At 41.6% G+C, this 21,238-nt stretch overlaps 1 protein-coding gene across 2 annotated transcripts in view; it reads right to left on the reverse strand.

Moving 5' to 3' along the window:
* chrna8 (cholinergic receptor, nicotinic, alpha 8) overlaps window positions 1-16,946 on the reverse strand; it is a 46,273-nt gene extending 29,327 nt beyond the window's left edge. For both annotated transcript variants that reach the window (XM_034594001.1, XM_034593994.1), the window contains exons 1-2: window positions 16,487-16,946; window positions 4,318-4,457 (exon numbers count right to left, since the gene is read on the reverse strand). In XM_034594001.1, coding sequence (XP_034449892.1) covers window positions 4,318-4,457; window positions 16,487-16,556 — 210 coding nt within the window. In that variant the 5' untranslated portion in view covers window positions 16,557-16,946. The remainder of the gene's footprint in view (window positions 1-4,317; window positions 4,458-16,486) is intronic.
* Between the last annotated feature and the right edge of the window lie 4,292 nt (window positions 16,947-21,238).

Genomic DNA, 21,238 nt, shown 5'->3' on the forward strand with positions numbered 1-21,238 from the left:
AAGGGAATAATTCATTTAGAGTCATCACATGACCAGAAACTAATACTGATGTTGCTTTGTAACTGCTGGATGTGGCCCAGGAAGTAGAGCGGGTTTTCCACTGACCAGAAGGTCAGCGGTTTGATCCCCATCTCCCCATTCTGCATGCCGAAGTGTCCTGTACTGACGACAAATTGCCCATCACGGCTGTGCTGGCAGTGTATGAATGATGTGTGATAGAGAAAGTGCTGCATATAGATGCACTGTATGAATGTGTGAATGAAAAAACTGTACTGTAAAGTGCTTTGATTGGTCGTCAAGATATAATACAGATCAAATAAGCCACTGATTTCAGTTTACCACAGCAATGGGGTTCAAATGATAACAAATTTGTTTCCACTGCCCAGAAAAAGTTGTGATCAATTATGTCAACTTAAATATCACTTGCTAACTTGTAACATTAAGAGATGCTGGTACAGTGGGTACATTTTATTACCTTCAGACAGAGCCAGGCCAGCTGTTTCCAGCCTGTATGCTAAGCGTAGCTAACCAGCTGCAGCCTGTAGCCTTATGTTAAATGTACAGATGTAAGAATGATATCAATCTCCTCATCAAACTCTGTGCCAGAAAGTAAATAGGTATATTTTCCAAAAATGTCCAACTCATGCTAAGCAAACGTATCAGCACTGCAATGTAAAAAAGCAACTAGTAAATTATAAGAAAAAGTGCATTGAAAATGCCGCTTTAGTAAGAATACATTGCACCACACTAGTATACTTGTAGTATTGAATTGTAATCAATGATATATTAATATCTAAGTGGAATTTTAACATTTCAATGTCAATGATTATATATTGTTGGGTATTTTACTTAATAGGCTCATCTAACTGTATAGATTACATCAAACTGTAAGTAACTAGTAAATAAAGCAGTAAAAATTATGTACTGAAGTCAAAACAGCAATATCCCCATCTGATTTGCAGAGTTAAAACATGAAGTTGCACAAAATGGTAATAATTAGTAGGTTCTTCAAATGTGTCAGTAAAGTTCGATAGTTTCATTCTACCACTGGACCTTACTGGTTTCTTTATAAGGTACATGAGGCATATGGTGGCTCTTCATACTGGTTAGTGACCAGTCCTGTGCTCGTCTGTCAGTCTGTCTGTGTATCTGTCATTATTCATGGTGATGAGCCCAGTCTGTGGGCATCAACCTGCCCCAGTTCCCTGGTTAGGGAGGTACCTCGGAGCAGATGGAAGAATCAAAGGCCACATTACACACACACATGCACACACAAGCAGCTTTACATTATTTACAACTGCTGCCCAGTAAGCATTAAGTCATATGGTCTTTCCTGTTTATTCATTATTTATGGAGTCAGCAAACAGTGTAGTTAACAATACATACGTAAATAGAAAACACACACACACACAAATATTAACCCTAATTGTAACTCAAACCTTGAACTAAACTTAAACTTGAATGTCTCTACCTTAAAATGTATCCATTTATGATATCGGAAGACCCCCCCACAATGTGACTGCGTAAACAGATTTAGGAGTAATACCAGGACCACACACAAACACACACACACACACACACATATACATATATGAATTTTGTTCAATCAAAAACTTACCCAATCCAATTATATTGATTTTGTTTAATCACTAACATTAAAATTAAACTGTCTTTCATGATACAACCTCAATACTCTTGTCACATCCTGTTTCACCATATGTTCTTTGTGGAGACCGCCTCGCCTCTCAACTCTGTGTTTACGGTCATTTGTAGCTTAAAGAATGCATTAAAATGTTGTTCCATACGTGCTGAAGGAGTCCGAACCATATTAATAATAGAATGGAAATCCTATGGTATACCCCAGTGCGCAGCTCTTACCACCATGTAGTTATGATGAGGAGACGTGCACATCTTGTGACATGGCTGGCTCAGGGATGTGACAGGGTTGTCTGCTTGGGTTTTTTGGATGAGTGCTTTGGCTGTGTGGTAAGGCTAACAGGCAAGAAGTTATGTGTGGGTTTGTGCGAGGGTAGGTGCAGGAGCTGGGGAGCGGGAGGAAACACACAACCAAGCGCGGGGCAAACACAGATGGAACAGAACATAAAATTAGATGTGACAGGAAATCTACCAAAACCAAAGAAGTGTCAATCGAAAAGTGGCTCGTCTGACATGAAAAAGAGGGAGGATTGTGGCTGCAGTGAGCTAAATGGGGTTTCTGTGGGTGTACAATGTAGGACACACGTAGGAACTGATGTTTTGAATGAAGCTTTTCTCTGAAGAAACTACTTCAAATGTTGTGCATGAAAGGAGAAGAAACGGCTGTTGTTTTTAGGTTTGGAGAGTTCACAGAAAGTGTGTTAAGGACATTTTGCGAAAAGAGCGTTCTCATTAAGACGCAGAGAAAAATACTGTACTGTTCTCATGTGTAAAACACAAGGCTACACCCAGTTACCTTAACTTAGCTTACCTCACAGCAAACTTGAAAAACTGCTACTACCAACATTTCTTAAGCTCCCTAAATACACTGCTCAAAAACATTAAGGGAACACTTAATCTTTACAGTATAACACCAAGTCAGTTAAACTTCAGAGATATCAATCTGTCCATTTAGGAAGCACAAGTGATTGTGAATCAATTTCACTGCTTTGGTGCAAATGAAAAGGACAACTGGTGCAATGGAGAGGCAAAAGCAAGACAAACCTCCAAAAAGTGAAAGTTTTTTTCTGGGCTGGCTACAGACAGTTGTTCTCTCTTTATCCTCCCTGACTGATTCTTCTCTAGTTTTGTGTTCTGCAAGTGTCCTTGTCACTACTGGTAGCATGAGGTGGTACCTGCAGAACAATTAGGTTGCACAGGTAGTCAAGCTCTGCCAGGATGGCACATCCATACGTGCGGTCGCAAGAAAGTTTGTTGTGTCTCCCAGCACAGTCTCAAGAGAATGGAGAAGATACCAGGAGACCGGCCGTTACACGAGGAGAGCCGGACAGGGCAGTAGAAGGGCATCAACCCAGCAACAGGACTGGTGTCTGCTCCTTTGTGCGAGGAGGAACAGGAGGAGCATTGCTAAAACCCAACAAAATGACCTCCAGCAGGCTACTGGTGTGCATGTTTCTGACCAAACTGTCATGAGGGTGGTATTGAGGGCCTGACATCCTCCAGTGGGACCTGTGCTCACAGCCCAGCACCGTGCAGTTCGATGGCATTCGTCAGAAAACACCAGAATTGGAAGGTCCGCCACTGGCACCCTATCCTCTTCACAGATGAGAGCAGGTTCACACTGAGCACATGTGACAGGCGTGAAAGAGTCTGGAGATGTGGGTCATTGATGGTCTGGGGAGTCATATCCCTGGTGGGTCACACAGTCATCCATGTCATGATGAAATTCTCATAGCGATTGTCAGACCTTATGCTGGTGCAGTGGGCCCTGGGTTCCTCCTGGTACAGGACAATACCACGCCTCATATGGCCAGAGTGTGTAGGTAGTTCCTTGATGACAGAGGCATTGATGCCATTGAATTCGATTGACGGTGTCTGGGACATTATGTATCGGTGTTTCCTTCGCCGCCAAGTAACACCACAGACTGTCCATGACCTTGCTGATGCCCTGATCCAGGTCTGGGAGGAGATCCCCCAGGACATCATCCGCCGTGACATCAGGAGCATGCCCAGACGATGTTAGGATTGCATACAGGCAAGCAGAGCGTGTGGGCGTGTTTATGACATTTGTAACACACGACAGACAACAAAATAAATATTACAAATATCTCAGGATGGAAAAGCGGAGCCATACACGTAGAAGACCCAGCTTGGTGATAAGCGCAGACGCCAGTGTTAATCTGCAGTAAACAAAAACATGCAGGCGATTGAAAAAAAAGAGGGGCGAAAAGTAAGCAGGCATATCTCAGCACTGAGACTGGATTTTCTTGATGAATAAAAGAAAAGACTGAGGGCCTGTAGAGCCATGAAATGAAAAAAAGGATCGAGAGGAGAGATATTTTAAAGTTAATATTCTCACTTGGTTGGGTGAATCCACTGGTGGAATAAGGTTTTAGGTTGGAAGAGGAGGAAGATGAAGTGCAACAACCACAAGGTATGTCCACTAGCATGTGCCACAGTCACTGTAGATAAATTTGTTGCCTTTAGTGTAAACAAAACAAAAATATGCAACGTCATTTTTTTTTTTTAGCTCACTCCGTTGATTTCCGAGACTTATTCAACATTTGATTCTTCCCTCTGTCCTCAAGCATACTCTGTATTTTACACTTGAAATGAGATGGAATCACACACAAACACACACACTCACAAACACACACTCACCACATCAATGATCTGTAGCAGTGTGAGACCGAGGTCCACCACGATTGGTGCTGAGTCGTTCTGGACCGGTCTCTCCAGCCGATTGTAGTTGACCATCAGGTCATGGTACAGCTTCCTCTGGTACACACCCCCATGACAACCTGATGTAATAGAGACAATGAAAGAAAACTGAGAATGAGAGGGAAGTTAAAGAGATGAGAGGAAAGGAAGGAGTAAATGGATAGAAGTGGCTTGGGGTGTTAGAGAGGGTTAGATAGGTTAAGACATCAGGTATGAGTAGGGTTGGGAACCGAAACTTTTTTAAAAGATAAATTGACGATGATTCAAAAAGGAGAAGGATAAAGGTAAAGAAATGAGGTAGGAGCCATGGAGAGCATAATGACGGGAGGAACTATCACATTTAAATTCATCTGTTTATATTATCTGCAAAGACATAACCAACCCAGTAGTTGAATAAAATCAACTGAAAGTTTTCTTCCACTCACATTAATGCCAGTAATCTAATCAACGCTATTATTGCAATTATTTCCAACATTGTTCATGTGGAGCCAAATCCCCCAAGAAATCCTGATTAAATCACGATATGTTGAATGTAATAAGCACATTATTAACTCTGTGAACTTTAATTGTGTTGACTGTGGTTTATTTTTGTCTCCTCTGTATTCTGTATGGCTCATCACGTGGTGTACACTGAACAACGAGGCATCCGTCTTTAACAGGAATGAACAGCGCAGTCCCCGACGCAAAAACAAAAGCCAGTCAGTCGTGAAGGTGCCATGTATCTCCTTGGCACCACACTGTTTCTCTTCCTGCTCATATAGTCAAATTAAAATAAAATACAGCTTGACTGTGAGTAGAGCGTCTCAGAGAAGGCAAGACAAAAACTGTAAGGTAATAAATGTAATTTAAATTATAATTAATCATAACCAAGCTCCTGCAAAATGATACTGTTATTTTTAGTATTTCAAACCCAAAATAAAATGATTTGATATATATCTAAATCCTATAGTTGTGTCACTTTATTTATTGGGATCTTATAGTTCAATTAAAATAAACTTTAAGCTAAACCACAAATTGAAAATATGAAAGACATACATATAAAACTAGGAATGCACTCAGAGATGCTGCACCCAGTCTTAAGTATTCAATATGTGCTACATTGTTAAAATGTTTATGCATTAGAAGTTTCAACTTTCTAAGTAAGTTTTGATTAACGAACTGATACAATTCGTATAACTCAGCAAAAACTAGCAAAAATAATCATACAAAATCATATAATGATAATACCACTGTGTAAGACGTGATGAGCATGGTGTTGTGGGCACATGTGTGTTGTAGCTATTAATATCAAAGCTGTGAAAGCTGCCAGCGGCAAAACACAGGCTCTAACTCCTTTGTACTCGACAGAGGGAAGCAGCTCAATCAGCTTGAGTTGAAGCCTCTGAGCATTAATGAGCAGGTTTCGTTTCAGGCCTAAAAAAAAGGGAACACAGTCACTTCAGCAGGTTACATTATGTTGAAAGACTACTTGAGACCACTCACACAGTTATTTCATCATGACACTGTACGGAGCATTTTATGTATTCATTGAGTTCCATCATTCATCACCCATTCATCATCATGAAGGAAACTAAATGTGCCTGTTCAAGGCAAGATGTTGGCAGTGTATCTCAGTCCCCCAATGCTGCATGTCAAGTTTGGTCAAAATCCAGAATTAATTTGATTGTTTCCATCAGACCCAATCTTTGATCCCATGCTTTTATATTGAACTTTAATGGATTTGGAAAAATAAAAGTCAATAGTGCAGGTCCTGACCCAACTCCCACTAAACTTGCCAAGTTTAATCCGGATCAAAAACGACCTAAATTATCGCTGGGACAGGCGGGCGGACGGACAGACTAAAATGCATCGGCCTGCAACCTACTTTAAGTAAATATTACAACTTTGCATTATATGATTGACAGGGACACTGAATCAGGAAATGGTAATTAAGAAAACAATATAATTAATATTTTATTTAATTTGGAAGATTTATTGTCATAGAACATAAGATTTGAACAGAAATATTTGTACTTTAACTGAGTAGCAAGACTGATCATCTGTCTGTTCTTGCACTCGGCTTTGTCTTTTGCTTGGCAGCCAGCATGTGATGATGTAACAAGACTGATAATATGACCACATGTTGCCTTAGATGTAATGATGGAAACTTCATGTCAGTATACTTTAAATATGATCAACGTTTAGTTCCTTCAGCTCACTCAACAAGCACATCCTCCACATGCAACTGTATGTGCATCTGGTCCTGTTAACCTAAATGGCCAGCTGAACCCTGTCGAAAAATCTGGCAGTTCGATTAAGTGTTGATTGATGAACACATTTTTCAATATTCGTATTAACCAGCAAACAATTTGCCATAATTTGATGGTTGTCGAGAGAGAGAGAGAGAGAGAGAGAGAGAGAGAGAGAGAGAGAGAGAGAGAAATGACACGGATGAAGGGTTTTCTGGCTGGGCTTTTACTCTTGGAGGGCAGGGATTGCAAGTGAATTGAATAGAGGGTCAAATCACTGCGATGACAAGAGCCTCTGTCCCCTGGATCCTGAATATTTTTAACTTTTCAGTGGATGGATTTGTGCTGAAACTGAGATGGGAGCCTCACAACACTGAACCTCTGTGAGGACTTTACATGGACATTTCGATATGACCCAACATGATCTGGACCAATAGCCCTCACATGCAGCAAAGGCTCAACAATTATAAGAAGAAACTTTTTATAAGAAGAAACTTTTTATATATAACAGCTTTATATCATAAAAAAAACCAACACCTGCCTCTACAAACAACCTTCGCACACAACCCAACATTGTTGCCAGAGTTCCTACAAACCACCAAGGAGACACCAGACTCTCTCACTTTTCTCTCATTAAATTCGATGCTATCAGAATAATTTGAAAGATGCTATAACAACATAAAGTCACCCATCCGCCTGCATCTCCCCAGTGACCGTTGTCCAAATTGGATGTCGTCTCAACATATTCCAGCAATCACCGAGTGACAGCAGAGACAGGAGTTCACCCACAATGACTGAGTGGATGACTAATTAGCTAATGAGGCAAAAATAAACAAAGACTGATCGCGATGTGTGTGAGGGTGTTGGCCAGTGTCAGACGGGGCACCCCTGAATCTTGGTGTGACAGGGAATCTGCATAATGGGTGAGAGCGGCAGCCAGCAAAGGTGTTGAGAGTCAATGGACTGAAACGAATCGAGCCAAGACGAGCTGAGCTGAGAAGCGAAGAAAAAAAACACTGTAAAAAATAAACAAATCTCTGAATAGGTGGCAACATAGCCAATACTGATGTCGAATCTAAAAGGGTAAAATTAATCCTCTTATTTCCTGTATGAATTAGAGAGCATTTCAATTGTTTCAGATGGTGACACAGTGAGGAACAAAATGTGCTGAACACATTGCCTAGCTCTTACTCGTGGAAGAGACACACACATTTTCACAACCTTCTTGGAAAGACAATGTAACCGTAACAGGTAGGCCGCAGTGCCTGTTGTTAGTTAGTTGTGTTGAGTTCTTCCAGTGCGCTCTCAGGCAGTGGGTCTGTGATATTACAGAGGGCGTTAGTTTGCATCAAGGGCAGCTTCCTGAGAGCTGATTGTTTGTCAATGCATTGTCCCATAATCTTTATCTCAGTCCTTCAGTTCTTATGTCTTTCATACTGTTTTATCTGCATGCTTCCTTTTATCTATATGTGCTGTATGTTTGTATTTCCACAGTTATAATGAGTCTTTACTTTGCTTGCACAGTATCAAATGAAGACATTAGCCAGTAATTTCAAGAGGTTGACAGAGTACAAAGTAAAACGTTTGTTTTGATGATAGCTGTGAAATTCAAAGAATTAGTGCAGTGCCTGTTGTAAACACGTCGGTTTGGAATGGGCTGTTTGCTTGGCTTGTGATGCTGGGTGCAGCTTTCCATCTGTAACTGCCAAAGTGACGTGCAGTAATTGACCCGTGGCAAGTGAAGACCTGCTCTGGAACGGCGGGGTCTGAAGAACCCCAAAGCCACACCAAGAGCTGTTCCACTGTTTTTTCAAAGCTCAATGAAGCTTGACTCAGTAAACAGAACCTGGAATCAGCTGTCATGGTCCCTGACGTTGTCGTGAACACGCTGTTGTCATAATCTAAAAAATCATTTATGTGGATGAATCCCAGCCTTTGCTGCTAAAATGAGACTATGGCCACGTGTTTATTCAAACCTTCTTAATATTGAATGTATCCCATGTCCAATTTGCACCAAATTAAACACTGCCTACACCTTGGGCTCTTAACAATACACATGCCAAGTCTAACGGCGATAATATAAACAGTTCTGGAGATATGCAGGCCACAGACAGATTTTTTGAATTATTAGATAGATAACTTAAAATACTTACAGTATAAACAATATAATACCCTCTAAAAATCTTCCTTTTGCTGACCAATAATAGTTTAACCTTTCACCTAATGTGAAATAATTACTATTCCTACGTGACAGCACTTTAATCTGAAACTTGACCGTGACTTGCCCTGCGATAGTAACATACTGTCATAATCTGTCACAAGGCTCAATTTATTCATTAACTCTGTTAGAAGAGGGAGACTTTCAAGACTCTGAGCCTCCTTCTGATGTTGATCTCCATAGATTTGTACATTAATGTAGTGTTGTCTAGCCCCAGCCTCCCCTACACTCTATATACATGTAACTACTGTCTGATAGTAAAAGCTGGAGAACTAAATCAACCTAATCAATCTTGCCATCACCATTACATTTTTTTTTAATCCTTCTGCCTTCTTTTTAGCAATAAACAATTAAGAGAGGTAAAAAAAAAAAAAAAATGTTGAGCGATTTTCTTTCGGTGAGGTTAACTTCTAGTTTTACAACAACAAAAAACATTCTGATTCACTTTTGGAAACCAAATGTTGAATGAATACACAGCTGGAAGGCCAGAGATGTTGATGGTAAATTAAACAGTTCATTAAAACAAATGGAGAAAAGAACTCTGCTATAAAAGTCCTGCTACAGGATTATTGTGAGTGAAAAAGAAGAGATAGTGCAGACAACAGACAGGAAAGCTCATCTCTTGTTCGACATCGCTAAACTGCCCCGCGCACTTGGCTGAGAGTGTGACCCCTCACTTTAAAGGAGGTCACAGGGGTTTTAAGGAAGTCTGGATTACTGTCTCATTATGTTGTCTATGCCTGGGGGCAACTACTGCAACTACTCTAGTCTAATGAGGCTTTGGATGCATGTGTAGGTCATTTAATAAACACAATTCTCACCTATATGTCAAATCAATATTACCCTTTTTTCCGTTATTGTTAGATCTTGTGTAAATGATGGAGTCCTTGTTTAGTTATTTCAACTGTGGTTTGACAGGTTGGGATGAATCCCTTGTTGGTTTAGAAAAGGGGAGTGGGCAAAATGAATAGGCAGCACTCTTCATTGGCTAAGGTTCTCTTTAGCCTGGCACTCTAAACACATCAGAGTTCTCCCTCAGTGACGCCTGCAGAGTTACAATACAAGACTCCTTACTTATACACATATACACTCACTGAGCACTTTATTAGGAACACCTACACACCTGCTATTCATGCAATTATCCAATGAGCCAATCATTTTGGCAACATCCACTAAGCCGGCGCCTTGTTGATGAAAGAAGTCAGAGGAGGATTGACCAGACTGGATGGAGCTGACAGGATGATGACAGTAATTCAGATAAGCACTCTTTACAACTTTGGCGAGAAGACAAACAGCTCAGAATGTCAAACCATAAATTGGATGGTGTACAAGCGCAGAAGACCACATCATAGTCTGGTCTGGTGGATCTGGATTTCTGCTGGGGCTGCAGATGTTATGTTCAGAATTTGGCGTCACCAGCATGAATCCATGGACCCAGACTGCATTGTGTCAACAGTCCACTCTGGTGGTGGTGGTATAACTGTGTAGGGGATCATTTCTTGACAGACTTTGGGCCCCTTATTACTAATCAATCATGGTTTGAATGCCACAGCCGATCTGAGTATTGTTGCTGACCATGTGCTTCCCTTTACCGCTGTAGCTTACCATCTTCTAATGGATCCTCTCAACATGAAAATGCATCACATCAAAAAGCAAAGTCTTCAACTAGTGTCAAGAACAATCTCGAAGCAAAAGTTTCCAACATCAACATCAATGACAGGAAGAACTGAGGCTGTCTTGAGAGCAATGGGAGAAAATATCCACTATTTATACAGTGTTCCTTATCTTTCAAATGGCCTCAGTAACGTAATGTCATTCGTGTCTTTAAGTTTAAAAAATCTTAATTTCTTGCTTATTTATTTATTTTCTGGTCTTTTACTGCTGTTAGAAGAGATGTTCCCCTCCAGGTTTTACTTGATCTTATCTTATCAGAGGCTGTTGTGCCTGACTGTGCTAAAATTCAACATGATTCTCACTACACAACTAAGCAAAACTAAGCCTTTCAAGTGACCAACAAGTGAAAACTAAATATAACAGTACATTATGCTCTTTTTTATGTATGTGCAGATGGAGTACAGGATACCAAACATTTATTTTTCTGCCTACTTTTAAACACAAGCACCAAAAAGCACAACATATATACACCAAACTAGCAAAAACCGAGGTTCAGCAGTCGCTGAATTACATTTTCCAAGACAGCATGCAGTTTTGTTTCAGGCAAGACAGTGATTTGAAAGTTGCATCGCTCCGATGAACCAAAACTGAAAAAAAAAAATATGCTCTTTTTCTCCATCCACAAGGCAGCTTAACTTTACAATGTAAATCTTTGTGCCCAGCATGTTGAATTTCAGATGGGAGTCAGAGATGTTTAATACTTTCAAGTCATGATTGGGGAGACATATATAATTTAATGATAGTGGTGACATACTGTATGTGTCTCAGTAGGTAGAGCAGGTCGTCCTCTAACCAGAATCTGTGGTTCGATTCCAGTCTCTCCCCATTGTGCATGCCGAAGTGTCCTTGGGCAAGATACAGAGCCAGCATCTTCCCCAAGGCATCTGCCCCTGACGGCTGTGTTGACAGTGTACGAGTGATGTGTGATTGAGAAAGTGCTGCACATAGATGCGCTGTATGAATGTGTGTGAATGAGTGAATGGTAAAACTGTACTGTAAAGAGCTTGAGAGGTCATCAACACTAGAAAAGCTCAATATAAATACAGACCATTTACCATTTAACGAAACAAATACAAATGACATGCACTGCAAGCCCCTGTATTATTAATACAACAATCCTAAATTATTTCAGTTTCCTTAATATATCGTATTTTACCTGAAAACACATCTGTCAGCAGGTATTCCTTTCAGGCCTCACAACTCCAACAACCCTCAACAACATAGTGGGTCAGTGTATACAGTATGTAATTATGTAGCCTGAGAGGCTAAACTGAGGGCAACCAAAATTGTCAAATCACAAAAGCAACCATCCCCAAACAAGTCCACTCCCCAGATGCAAATATTTGCATGTCCAGTGAGAGGATGTGATGTGTTGCAGCATAAGCGATGGCCACTACTTGCTCAGCTTCACCAAAAGAATCGAGGCTGTTGAAAGTTATTTTCCCCCACAAGCAGCCGCACATCCTTAACCTCACTTCCACTTCAATTTCCTCTTGCATCTTCCAAAGTGTAACTGTTGTTTTTCCCCCCGCCATTTCCAGCTATAAACTCAGCGCTTGCTCATCTGCTCCATGAGCCGCAACCTCATCAGAAACACTTAACATACCAATATGGACAGAGCCCTACCGTGCCCCGAAGGCATCTATCATCTTCAAATGGCTCCCATATATCTCTCCCATTGCATTAGTGACCGCTCATATTTCAATTACAGAGCCCACTGGGGGGCTTATTTGATCCTCAATCATTAATTCTCAGTTGTATTGTACACGGATAAAAAGGGATTCTTTTTATGGCTGGAATGCCGCAGCACAAGACATATGCGGGCAATTCAGTTTACGAGCTGTTCACCCTTGAAAGCGCTCGCTGCCTTCAAAATAATGTTTATGGACTTGGTCTCCACAGTGTGCTTATTTCTTTACTGTCAGAGACAATGACACTCACAGGTGTGACAAATCACTGAGTCAAAACCTCCCGTCAGTTTGACGTTGGATTATTTGACAAGTTAGAAAACCAAGCCAAACGTCACAGAGGACTTTGAGATTTTCTGACTTGCGAAAACAATCATAGTATTAATAATAATTATACCCTTAAGTTTCATCAGTCTCAAATCATGTCTTTAGAGGGGTAGAGTGCTATAGTGTCTCAGCTCCATAAAGAGTGCTGCCTATTCATTTTGCACACTCCCCTTTTCTAAACCAACAATGGATCCATCCCAACCTGTCAAACCACAGTTTAAATAACTAAACAATTACTCCATCACTTACACAAGTTCTTAACAATAAGGGAAAAAGGGTTATATTGATTTTGACATAGGATAATTCTGTTTATGAAATGACACATAAGCTGCTGCTGCTGCTACACATGCATCCACAGCCTCATGGGAGATAAAGGCTCCAAGAACACTAGATCCTACAACGCACATTCCCCATAATGCAGCAGGATAGCAGTTATTATATATTTTTCTTATTATATCTTTTATTAGATGCAAAGCGATGTCTTTCAAAAATCAGATGTCCACTTTATAATAGATGCTTTCTGTATTGCTCCTGTAGTCCCTCAATAATTTTAGACTTGACAAAGCTCCTCTGGATGACCAGAAGACACAGCTGTTCATACAGGCCGAGATACAATAACGATGCCAAGTGAACTGACCTTCATGTGTCTAATGAGTTTAGTACTCTTTTAATGAAAGAGAAGTACCACTTTCAATGTCAAGCACTAACATTTAAAGCTGCAACAGGCTCACAAAAAACCTGTGGAGTCTCTTTTCTCAGCTCTTCACCTCCACTTAACAATTGGAACTCCCATTAGCTTTGAACCTGTAACCTACAGCACAAATAGATGCATGGAAAACACAGAAAAACACTCACAGGCATTGAACAGTGGAGTTGACAAGGACTATTTTCTTTGACTGGCCACCAAGCATGATGTCAAATGATAAAATCAAACATCTCAGTCTACCAAATATAAGAATTAGGTTAAATACAGTCGAGAGCAGCTGTGCAAAACTATATAAAATTCACAGCCCTAAGCAAGGTCTGGGCTTTCCCTTCTCTGTGTGCAACATATTGGAGTTTTTAAGGGCCAGAAGGAGACCCCCTGACAGCTTGCTGCTCGCAGCAAAATGAACTTGATGTGTGAGGACAGTAGGGCAAAGACTGATCAAAGCAGAGTCAATATTTAATGTCCGCAAGAGGCAGTCTGGTAAACAGACAGTAGTGGGAATGAATGCAACAAAGAAAAACAATAATGAATATCAAAAAAGCACAGTGGACCACTTTCACCATGACCACTGGAGAGAATGTAGAGAAACCAACAACCCCCTGTCAATATTTACAATCTGTGTGAAAAGGAAAAATTACAGCTTGTTTTAAAGTCAAGAAGCTGAAAGAATATATAAGTGCTCCTCTTGTGACTGGAAACCACTGAGACAGTTCTCATTTGCATTCAACTGCTTACATGCTTTACATATCGTTGTGATGTGTTTTGACTTCTACATGATTAACCTCTCCTTGATGGATGTTCCTTTTATTTCTCACATTATTGTTGCTGATGAAAATAATGTATCCTTCACATTATCACATTACATGTGTGATTACACTCTTCATCTTGGATGTTTTTTCTTGTCAAGACACATACCTACAGAGAAAATACCAACAATGATGTTTTTTGATTCTTAACGATACGCTGGAAACAAGATCTTGTGCAACTCAGGACCAGTCAACAGGACACAAGGACGATGCCACCACAGAGACAGATATAAATAAGGATTAGCCTCAGGTGCTCTGAACATCGAGACGAGTTGGCCGAGTTTAAAATCGAATCACATTAAAGCAGCTTGTTAACAGCTATCTGTAAAAGATCAATACATATCCAGAATCTGAGAAGTAAAGCAGACAGAACAGAGCGACTTAGCAGTTCAGCTTCTTTTCCCGAAGAATATCAAACAAGGTCACTTTGTTAGCTCCTGGAAATAAGTTTCATGGAGCGCTTCCTCTCAGCCAACAGCGCACACCAACATTATAAATGAGAAAAACAAGCGGCGTCATGAATCATGCAAAGACTCCAGGTTAGCCCACGTCTCAGCTCGAGTTTGTCTCGTCTAAGGAAATATCTGTCTCCTTAGCTGACATTTGCTCCACCATATGTGTCCTGTTTGGTCCATAGTAGCCTGCAGTGGGTTTATCAGAGCCTCTACTTTTGTCCAAGGGCCCAAAAGCCAAATAATGACCTGAAAGATGCTAAAACCCTCAGTAGAGTTGAGGGGAAATGCAAAGTGAAGATTTGTGTGTCACTGTGAGAAAGCAGTAACACATTGCACATGATTATTTTTTCTCGATTGTGAATTCAAAAATATTGATTAGTGGAGCTTTAAACAAATGTTCAGTCCCTGATCATTAAAGAAGAGCTGAACATTGATTAAGGACAACACAAAAAGGTCAAAAAAGGCATTTTAAAGGACAAATTGTTTTAAAGACAACTACAATTAATCAACGATAGTAAAGAACTGACCCGGAGGCCCTAGAATCAAGATCAATCATGCTGGGATTTCCTCACCTTATAGGATTTCATTTCATTTGCAATCATTTACACCTAATGATTACAGGAGCAGCTGTTTTTTAAGATGATGGTTTCATTTCTGCACGTTTCTAATCAACTCCAGGAGCAAAGACTGATTTTTTTCCACAGGTTTATTGATTTATCTTTCCAGAATGATTAGACCCAAGCTGAGTACTGACAATCACTAGAATCACTAGACTTTTTTTTGAGTGTATTCAAGCCAAATGATTCAGTAACAACCGTCTAATCCAGACTCCATGACACACTGCACAGAGAGAATCGAATACCAGAGAACTGTGTTTGGAACAGAGTGTGGACACAATAACAGTTAACAAAGGAATAAGCCATCTTTTAGTTTCAGGACAGTTTAAATCCTCCTTGTAATGTTGTCCTACAGATCGTCAGCAAAGCTCCGTAGAACGCTGTGGCACTCTTTAGGAGGGAAATCCGTCACTTAGATCTGGGATGACAGGAACAGACGTCTCTTTGGCACAAGCTGCACCCCAGACATTTGCATCGATTATTCAGAGTTGTTCGTGTCTGGAGATTTGGGATCATTTGAAAACCATCCAACTATTCTGGTTTCTGGGAAACTGCTCTTATGGGGCATGGTCTCCAATTCTTGTCAACATTTTACTTTATGATCAATTTAGGCACTTTAAGGTGCAGCCCTCTTTAATCTGGTGTTAGTGTGGTGTCTGTTGGGAATAAAGACTGAAGCCTGTTTACTTTTAACATCACCTGTTTGCATGTGGGGCCTTTTCTTTCTTTTCCACTGCAGTCCAACCGTGCAGGAATAAAATGTTCGGAAGTAAAATGTGCATATTAAAAACCCATCTAACTACAAAAGTGGAATGTAAAGCAGGGATTCAAACATATTAAAGAGATTGAACCTCCTCTGAGGCTCCTCCACTGTAGTCACGCACCGAACAATCCTTTAGCTGCAGATTACACTGAGGGGATGAACGGCCCCAATGGACTTCATGCATCACCCTCCTTATTCTGGGCCAGATGTTGTCGCTGTAATAAAGGAGGCTCTCTGGTAAACACACACACACACACACATTTGCAGCAATTTCTTAAACTGTGGTGCATGTTGTGCGTAAAAATTGTAATAACAAACGTTTTCTACTGAGGCATCTAAAGTCAACTCCTGCGCATGCATGTCTTTTTACAGTTGTGGATGCAGATGTTCCTCCAACGCCAGATGTGCTGCTAACAGGCGAACTAAGCCGAAGTCTTTCTTAACTGCAGCTCTCATCCATCTGACATCTTTAAATGGAAATGGTGCTAAAATGTCAAATAAATTAATAAATAAGTGAAAAGCAACAAACAAGTTTCGTCCCTTCTGTTTTGGTTTCATCTGGCATCTGTTGACAGGCACAAAGCAGACAGACATACAGACGTGACGACTCCATCAGGGACCCACCTTGACAGCAGAGCGTCGCCCACAGGTAAACTCCAATCAATACACATCCCGTACACTTCCGAGGCTCCATGTCCGCGGCGGAGCGCAACTCCGGGTGTAGCCCGCTGGAGATGACAAACTTCAGCGAGGGAGTGCAGCTCTGTGACCGCTGCTGCTGCTGCTGCTGAGGCTCTCTCTCTCTCTGTCTGTCTGATCCTGGGCGCGCAGAGGCACGTACGCACACACACACGCACGCACGCACTCGTCACCCTCGTTGTGTTTGTGTTCCTCAGAAGTCAGTGCGTGCTTAGCTCTGTGCTCCTCTCCGCGCGCGCAGCTGTACTTTTATATCAGACATGTCGAGCGTTATCTGGTTTGCGGGGATGACGACAGCCACCTGTCCGCCGGCTGCTGCTGCGCACAGTGCGCACATTACGCACAGTGCCGTCAACTTCGCCAAGCGTCGTCCCCTCCAGACATTTCAGGCTCATCCTCATCTGCTTTATGGATGCTGACTAAGTAGACCACGCACAATCTCAATGACTATTTGCAAGGGCGAAAGGCTCCACCTCCTCGACTTTGGAAAACTTTTTGTTAAACTCATCTAAATGTCTACATGGTTCAAGACTTCTGCAAAATCAATAAAGCACTTTTCAGCAAAAAGGAGGGAGATCAATTTCAACTCCCGGTCCTCTCCTTTTCTTGTGTGGGAAGATGAGACTAATGTAAAAGAGCTACAGCAAGAAATTATGTCATCATAAAAATCAATCAATTAATCAATCAAATGTTATTTGTACAGCCCATAGCCACAAATCACAATTTCCCTCACAGGGCTCCGCAAAGATTTACATCTTCTGCCTTTGATCCTCAGCAAGAGTGAGACGAAACGACAACAAAAAAACAGGGAGGAAAACCTCAGAGAGAGTCATGGGATTCTTCAGGTAACAGAGCATATCAACAAAATAACAATATTTACAACATTAATGAGTGGAACAATGTCTAAAGTTTTTATACAAAAGAACATTTCTGACAGAGATGATGTGATTAGCATGGACAATTCCAATGATAGCAGTATTTAATGGCAGTATATGGCAGTAGTCATATAGTGTATCTAAGCAATTTAGTTGTAATCATAATCCACAATTAGGATCCACGATGTGGCCACAGCCGCGATCCTACAATCTCACTTCAGGCATGAGTCTGAAAGGAAATAGTTTTATTTCATGTTTGTGATTTAGGAATCTTTCTACGTCCAAAGTCATTATCATTCAAGTCACTTGTCAAGTATTCTCCTGATATGCCTCCTCTTCTTTCTCCTCTGACGGCCTTGTCCTCTCTAGCAAGGAGAGTCAGCTGCTGATATATCAAACTTTTACATAGCACCATAATTTTTCATTATCCTGTTTAATATACAGAGGCAGCTGTACAAAGTTATGGGGAGTTGGGGGAATCGAACATAGGTCTGTCCGTTGTCGTGATTTTAAGTGTCTTTGTGGTCAGTTAGCACCGTGAACATCTTTCGGTCCTGCCTGTCTTTTCCTTATAAGGATGTGTGTGTGTCCATATGGCGTTTTTTTTAGTGCCCCAACTTTTTTGTGATGCTGCTCCAAGGACGTCAAGTTGAAACTCTCAGAAAATAGAAACTTTCAAGAAAGACCATGGTGTATCTCCTTTACTCTTTGTCAGGCGAACAATTAGATGGGTCTCGTCACTGTGGTTACCAGGGCCATGTCTGTGCCATCTGCCGTTTCTACTACCTGGATAAGGCCACCAGCATTAACCAGCGGAAACTGAAGTGCTATCATATTCCTGTTTTGGTTGCACAGTGTCAGATAAACTCCCTTTGTGCTGTAAATCAAGCCTTACTTTTCAGGGTTGCATGTACAGAGTTCACAAGAAGTATTTAAATGCAAATATCATGGATGCAGATACAAAGTGATATTGTGTGTTGACTAATAACAAAGGTGATCTATCAAAGCAGGGATAGAGGGGATTCTGGGGTCCAGCAAGGTCCAATTGGTTGAGCTGTTTGAGAGTCCAGAGGGTGATTGTGGCTGAGGAGCTGGCTCAGGTGATCCTGAGCAGAGGAGGGACTAAGATTAGGGTTCAGGCAGGGAAAAATAACAAGGTTTCCCAAAAACAGGCTTGAGATCAAGAAAGTCATTGGAGGCATTAATACCACAGATTAAACAACAATCTGGCAGAGCGGTAGTGGTCGAGCTGGTTCTTAAATACTGCAGCAGGTGAGTCTTCATTGAGGAATGAGATGGCAAAAGAGGAGGGAACAGGAAGCAACACTGTCACGAATCAGGGCAGAGGGGGGACAAAACACGCACAGTTAGAAGATCCAGGGGGTAGTCCTTAAAACATCCACAGTGTCAATTCTAACTACTCTACAGGCCACCTTTGACAAAGCATTTTTACACATGAGGGCTGTGGATGTTGTCCCCCGTCACTTAAATTGAAATTATTTAAAGGGATTTTTTCGTATGAAGAGGGAGAACAATTAGAGTAATAACGATAAAGGCACTTGGTAGAGCGCGAACCTCCGCCGAGGCCAAAACAATCCTGATTGTCTTGTTCTGATAACAGAAATGTAAAAGCAAAAATGACGTGGTCTGATAGAATTTATTTGTCAATAAACATGCATAAAATAAAGCTGCTTTCAGACATGCACTGAAGTCCAGATAATCCCTGGACATTCTCCGTAGGGGCTCTCTGAGAGTGAGAGGCTCTCGACTTTCTCCAGAGTTTGTCCTGCCCAGCCCCCTAGTGAAAGCTCAGGAGAAGCAGGAGTTGCTCTGCAGGATTCACCACAAGTGAGTAGATGTGTTGATGACTTCATGCGACAGATGCAAAAATGAAAAAAACAAAACAAAACAAAAACAAATATCTCAGGATGACGAAGTGGTGCCACAAGTGTAGAAGACACAGAAGACATGCTCCATCTGTCCACCAAGTTTCATGGAAATCCATTCCATAGTTTTTGCGTAATCCTGCTGACAAACAAAGAAATAGACAGGGGTGAATACAACCTCCTTGTTGGAAACAAAAATATTCTAGGATTTATTTAAAAGTTCTTGAAGCTATCCTTTAATTACGAACCATCTGGTAATGAATCAGCACTGATCAATGAGCCCTTTACTGTTTCTTTACAATGTAACGATGTTATGTGACAGGAAACGGTACAATCTCATCGCACCTCACTCCCTCTGAGATTGTTTGAATTATCTCCCTTTTCCAGTAAATTTTTTAACAGCTTTGAATTCCGAATGAATAAAAAACGACTTTAGCATAACAAACATTAGCTGGTTGACATCATGGACACCATCCGTAAATGTTTCTCTGTTGAGTTAGGAGTATTTCTTTGCAGCAGTGGCGCAGATGATAAATCAAGCTGGATGATCACAATTTCACGTTAGCACGCTACGCTGGGTGCACCTCTAATCAGCACGGCAGCCGTTCATTTTGATGCCAGTTGCTAAAACATATTGCATCACATGATTCCCTCGAACAACACTTCAGTGTGATGCTGTCAGCGAGAAGAAAAACATCCTCTGGCAACACAGGCCGCACACCTTACACCACCGTAACACAAGACGCAGTGTGTGTGTGTGTGTGTGTGTGGGTGTGTGTGTGTGTGTGTGTGGAGGGGGGGGGGGGGGGGGGCGTTTTGAAGCCTCACTAGCATGCACAGAGACGTTTCAAGTTGTTGGTTGGTGTGATCATTTGTTTGCTGATGTGTTAGCTTACTCATACATGCCACCTCCGCTTTCTTTGAGTCTTAATGTTCTCCTCTTTCTCCTTCTGTCTTCCTCTTAGTCATCCTCTCATTCCTCCTCACTTTCTCATGTCTTTTGCTTTCCCATCTGCCACAACCCCCTCAACCCCTGCCGATCCTCCTGTCTGTCCTTCCTCCTCCTCCTCCTCCTCCTCCTCCTCCTCCTCCTCCTCCTCGACCTACCATATTTCTTCTCCCTCTCTGTTTCCTTCCTTCCTTCCTTCGTCTGTTCTGTACTTTTGCCGCCCTGCTTGTGAGCGTCAGATGCAGCGATGTCCTCAGACCATTACGAGGGCGCCTGCAGCGCTTCTCGAGTTCTCACTATCTATCACTTCCTCTCCCTCTCCCTCATTCGCTTCAGCTCTAATGTGTGTAAACCCCCCCCCCCACATCTCCTCTCCTTCTCTTTCTCTTTCCGTCTCCCTCCGGCTTTAGTCTGGACACATTAAACAAATGTCCTTTTGGCTGAGCCTGGAGGGATAGGAGTTGGTACTGTGTGTGTATTTGCAAGTGTAGACCTTGTGTGTGTGTGTGTGTGTGTGTGTGTGTGTGTGTGTGTGTGTGTGTGTGTGTGTGTGTGTGTGTGTGTGTGTGCGTGTGTGTGTGTGTCTGTGTGTGTGTGTGTGTGTGTGTGTGTGTGTGTGTGTGTGTGTGTGTGTGTGCGTGCGTGCGTGCGTGCGTATGTGTGTGCGTGTGCGTGTGTGAGCACCTGCTTCAATCCTGTGTATTTGTGTTGTCTCTTCTCGTCCAACTTAAGGAGACCCCCAGCCCCTCCCTTTATCTCTCAAAACACATTAACATACAGCACACAGCGTTGCCGCCTCAAGCACATGCCATAAATATCATAAACATGTAAGCAACATCCCATGCAGAATCATCAAGCATAAGGCAGACTCCTGATTTACGCTGAGGCTTATGCCCTTGCATATGTGTCAGCATACTTCATCACCTTACATTCAAGTGCACTGTACATATGCAAGCTAAGTCAAATG

The sequence above is a fragment of the Hippoglossus hippoglossus genome, chromosome 1 (assembly GCF_009819705.1).
Source record: "Hippoglossus hippoglossus isolate fHipHip1 chromosome 1, fHipHip1.pri, whole genome shotgun sequence".
Taxonomy (NCBI): Eukaryota; Metazoa; Chordata; class Actinopteri; order Pleuronectiformes; family Pleuronectidae; genus Hippoglossus; species Hippoglossus hippoglossus.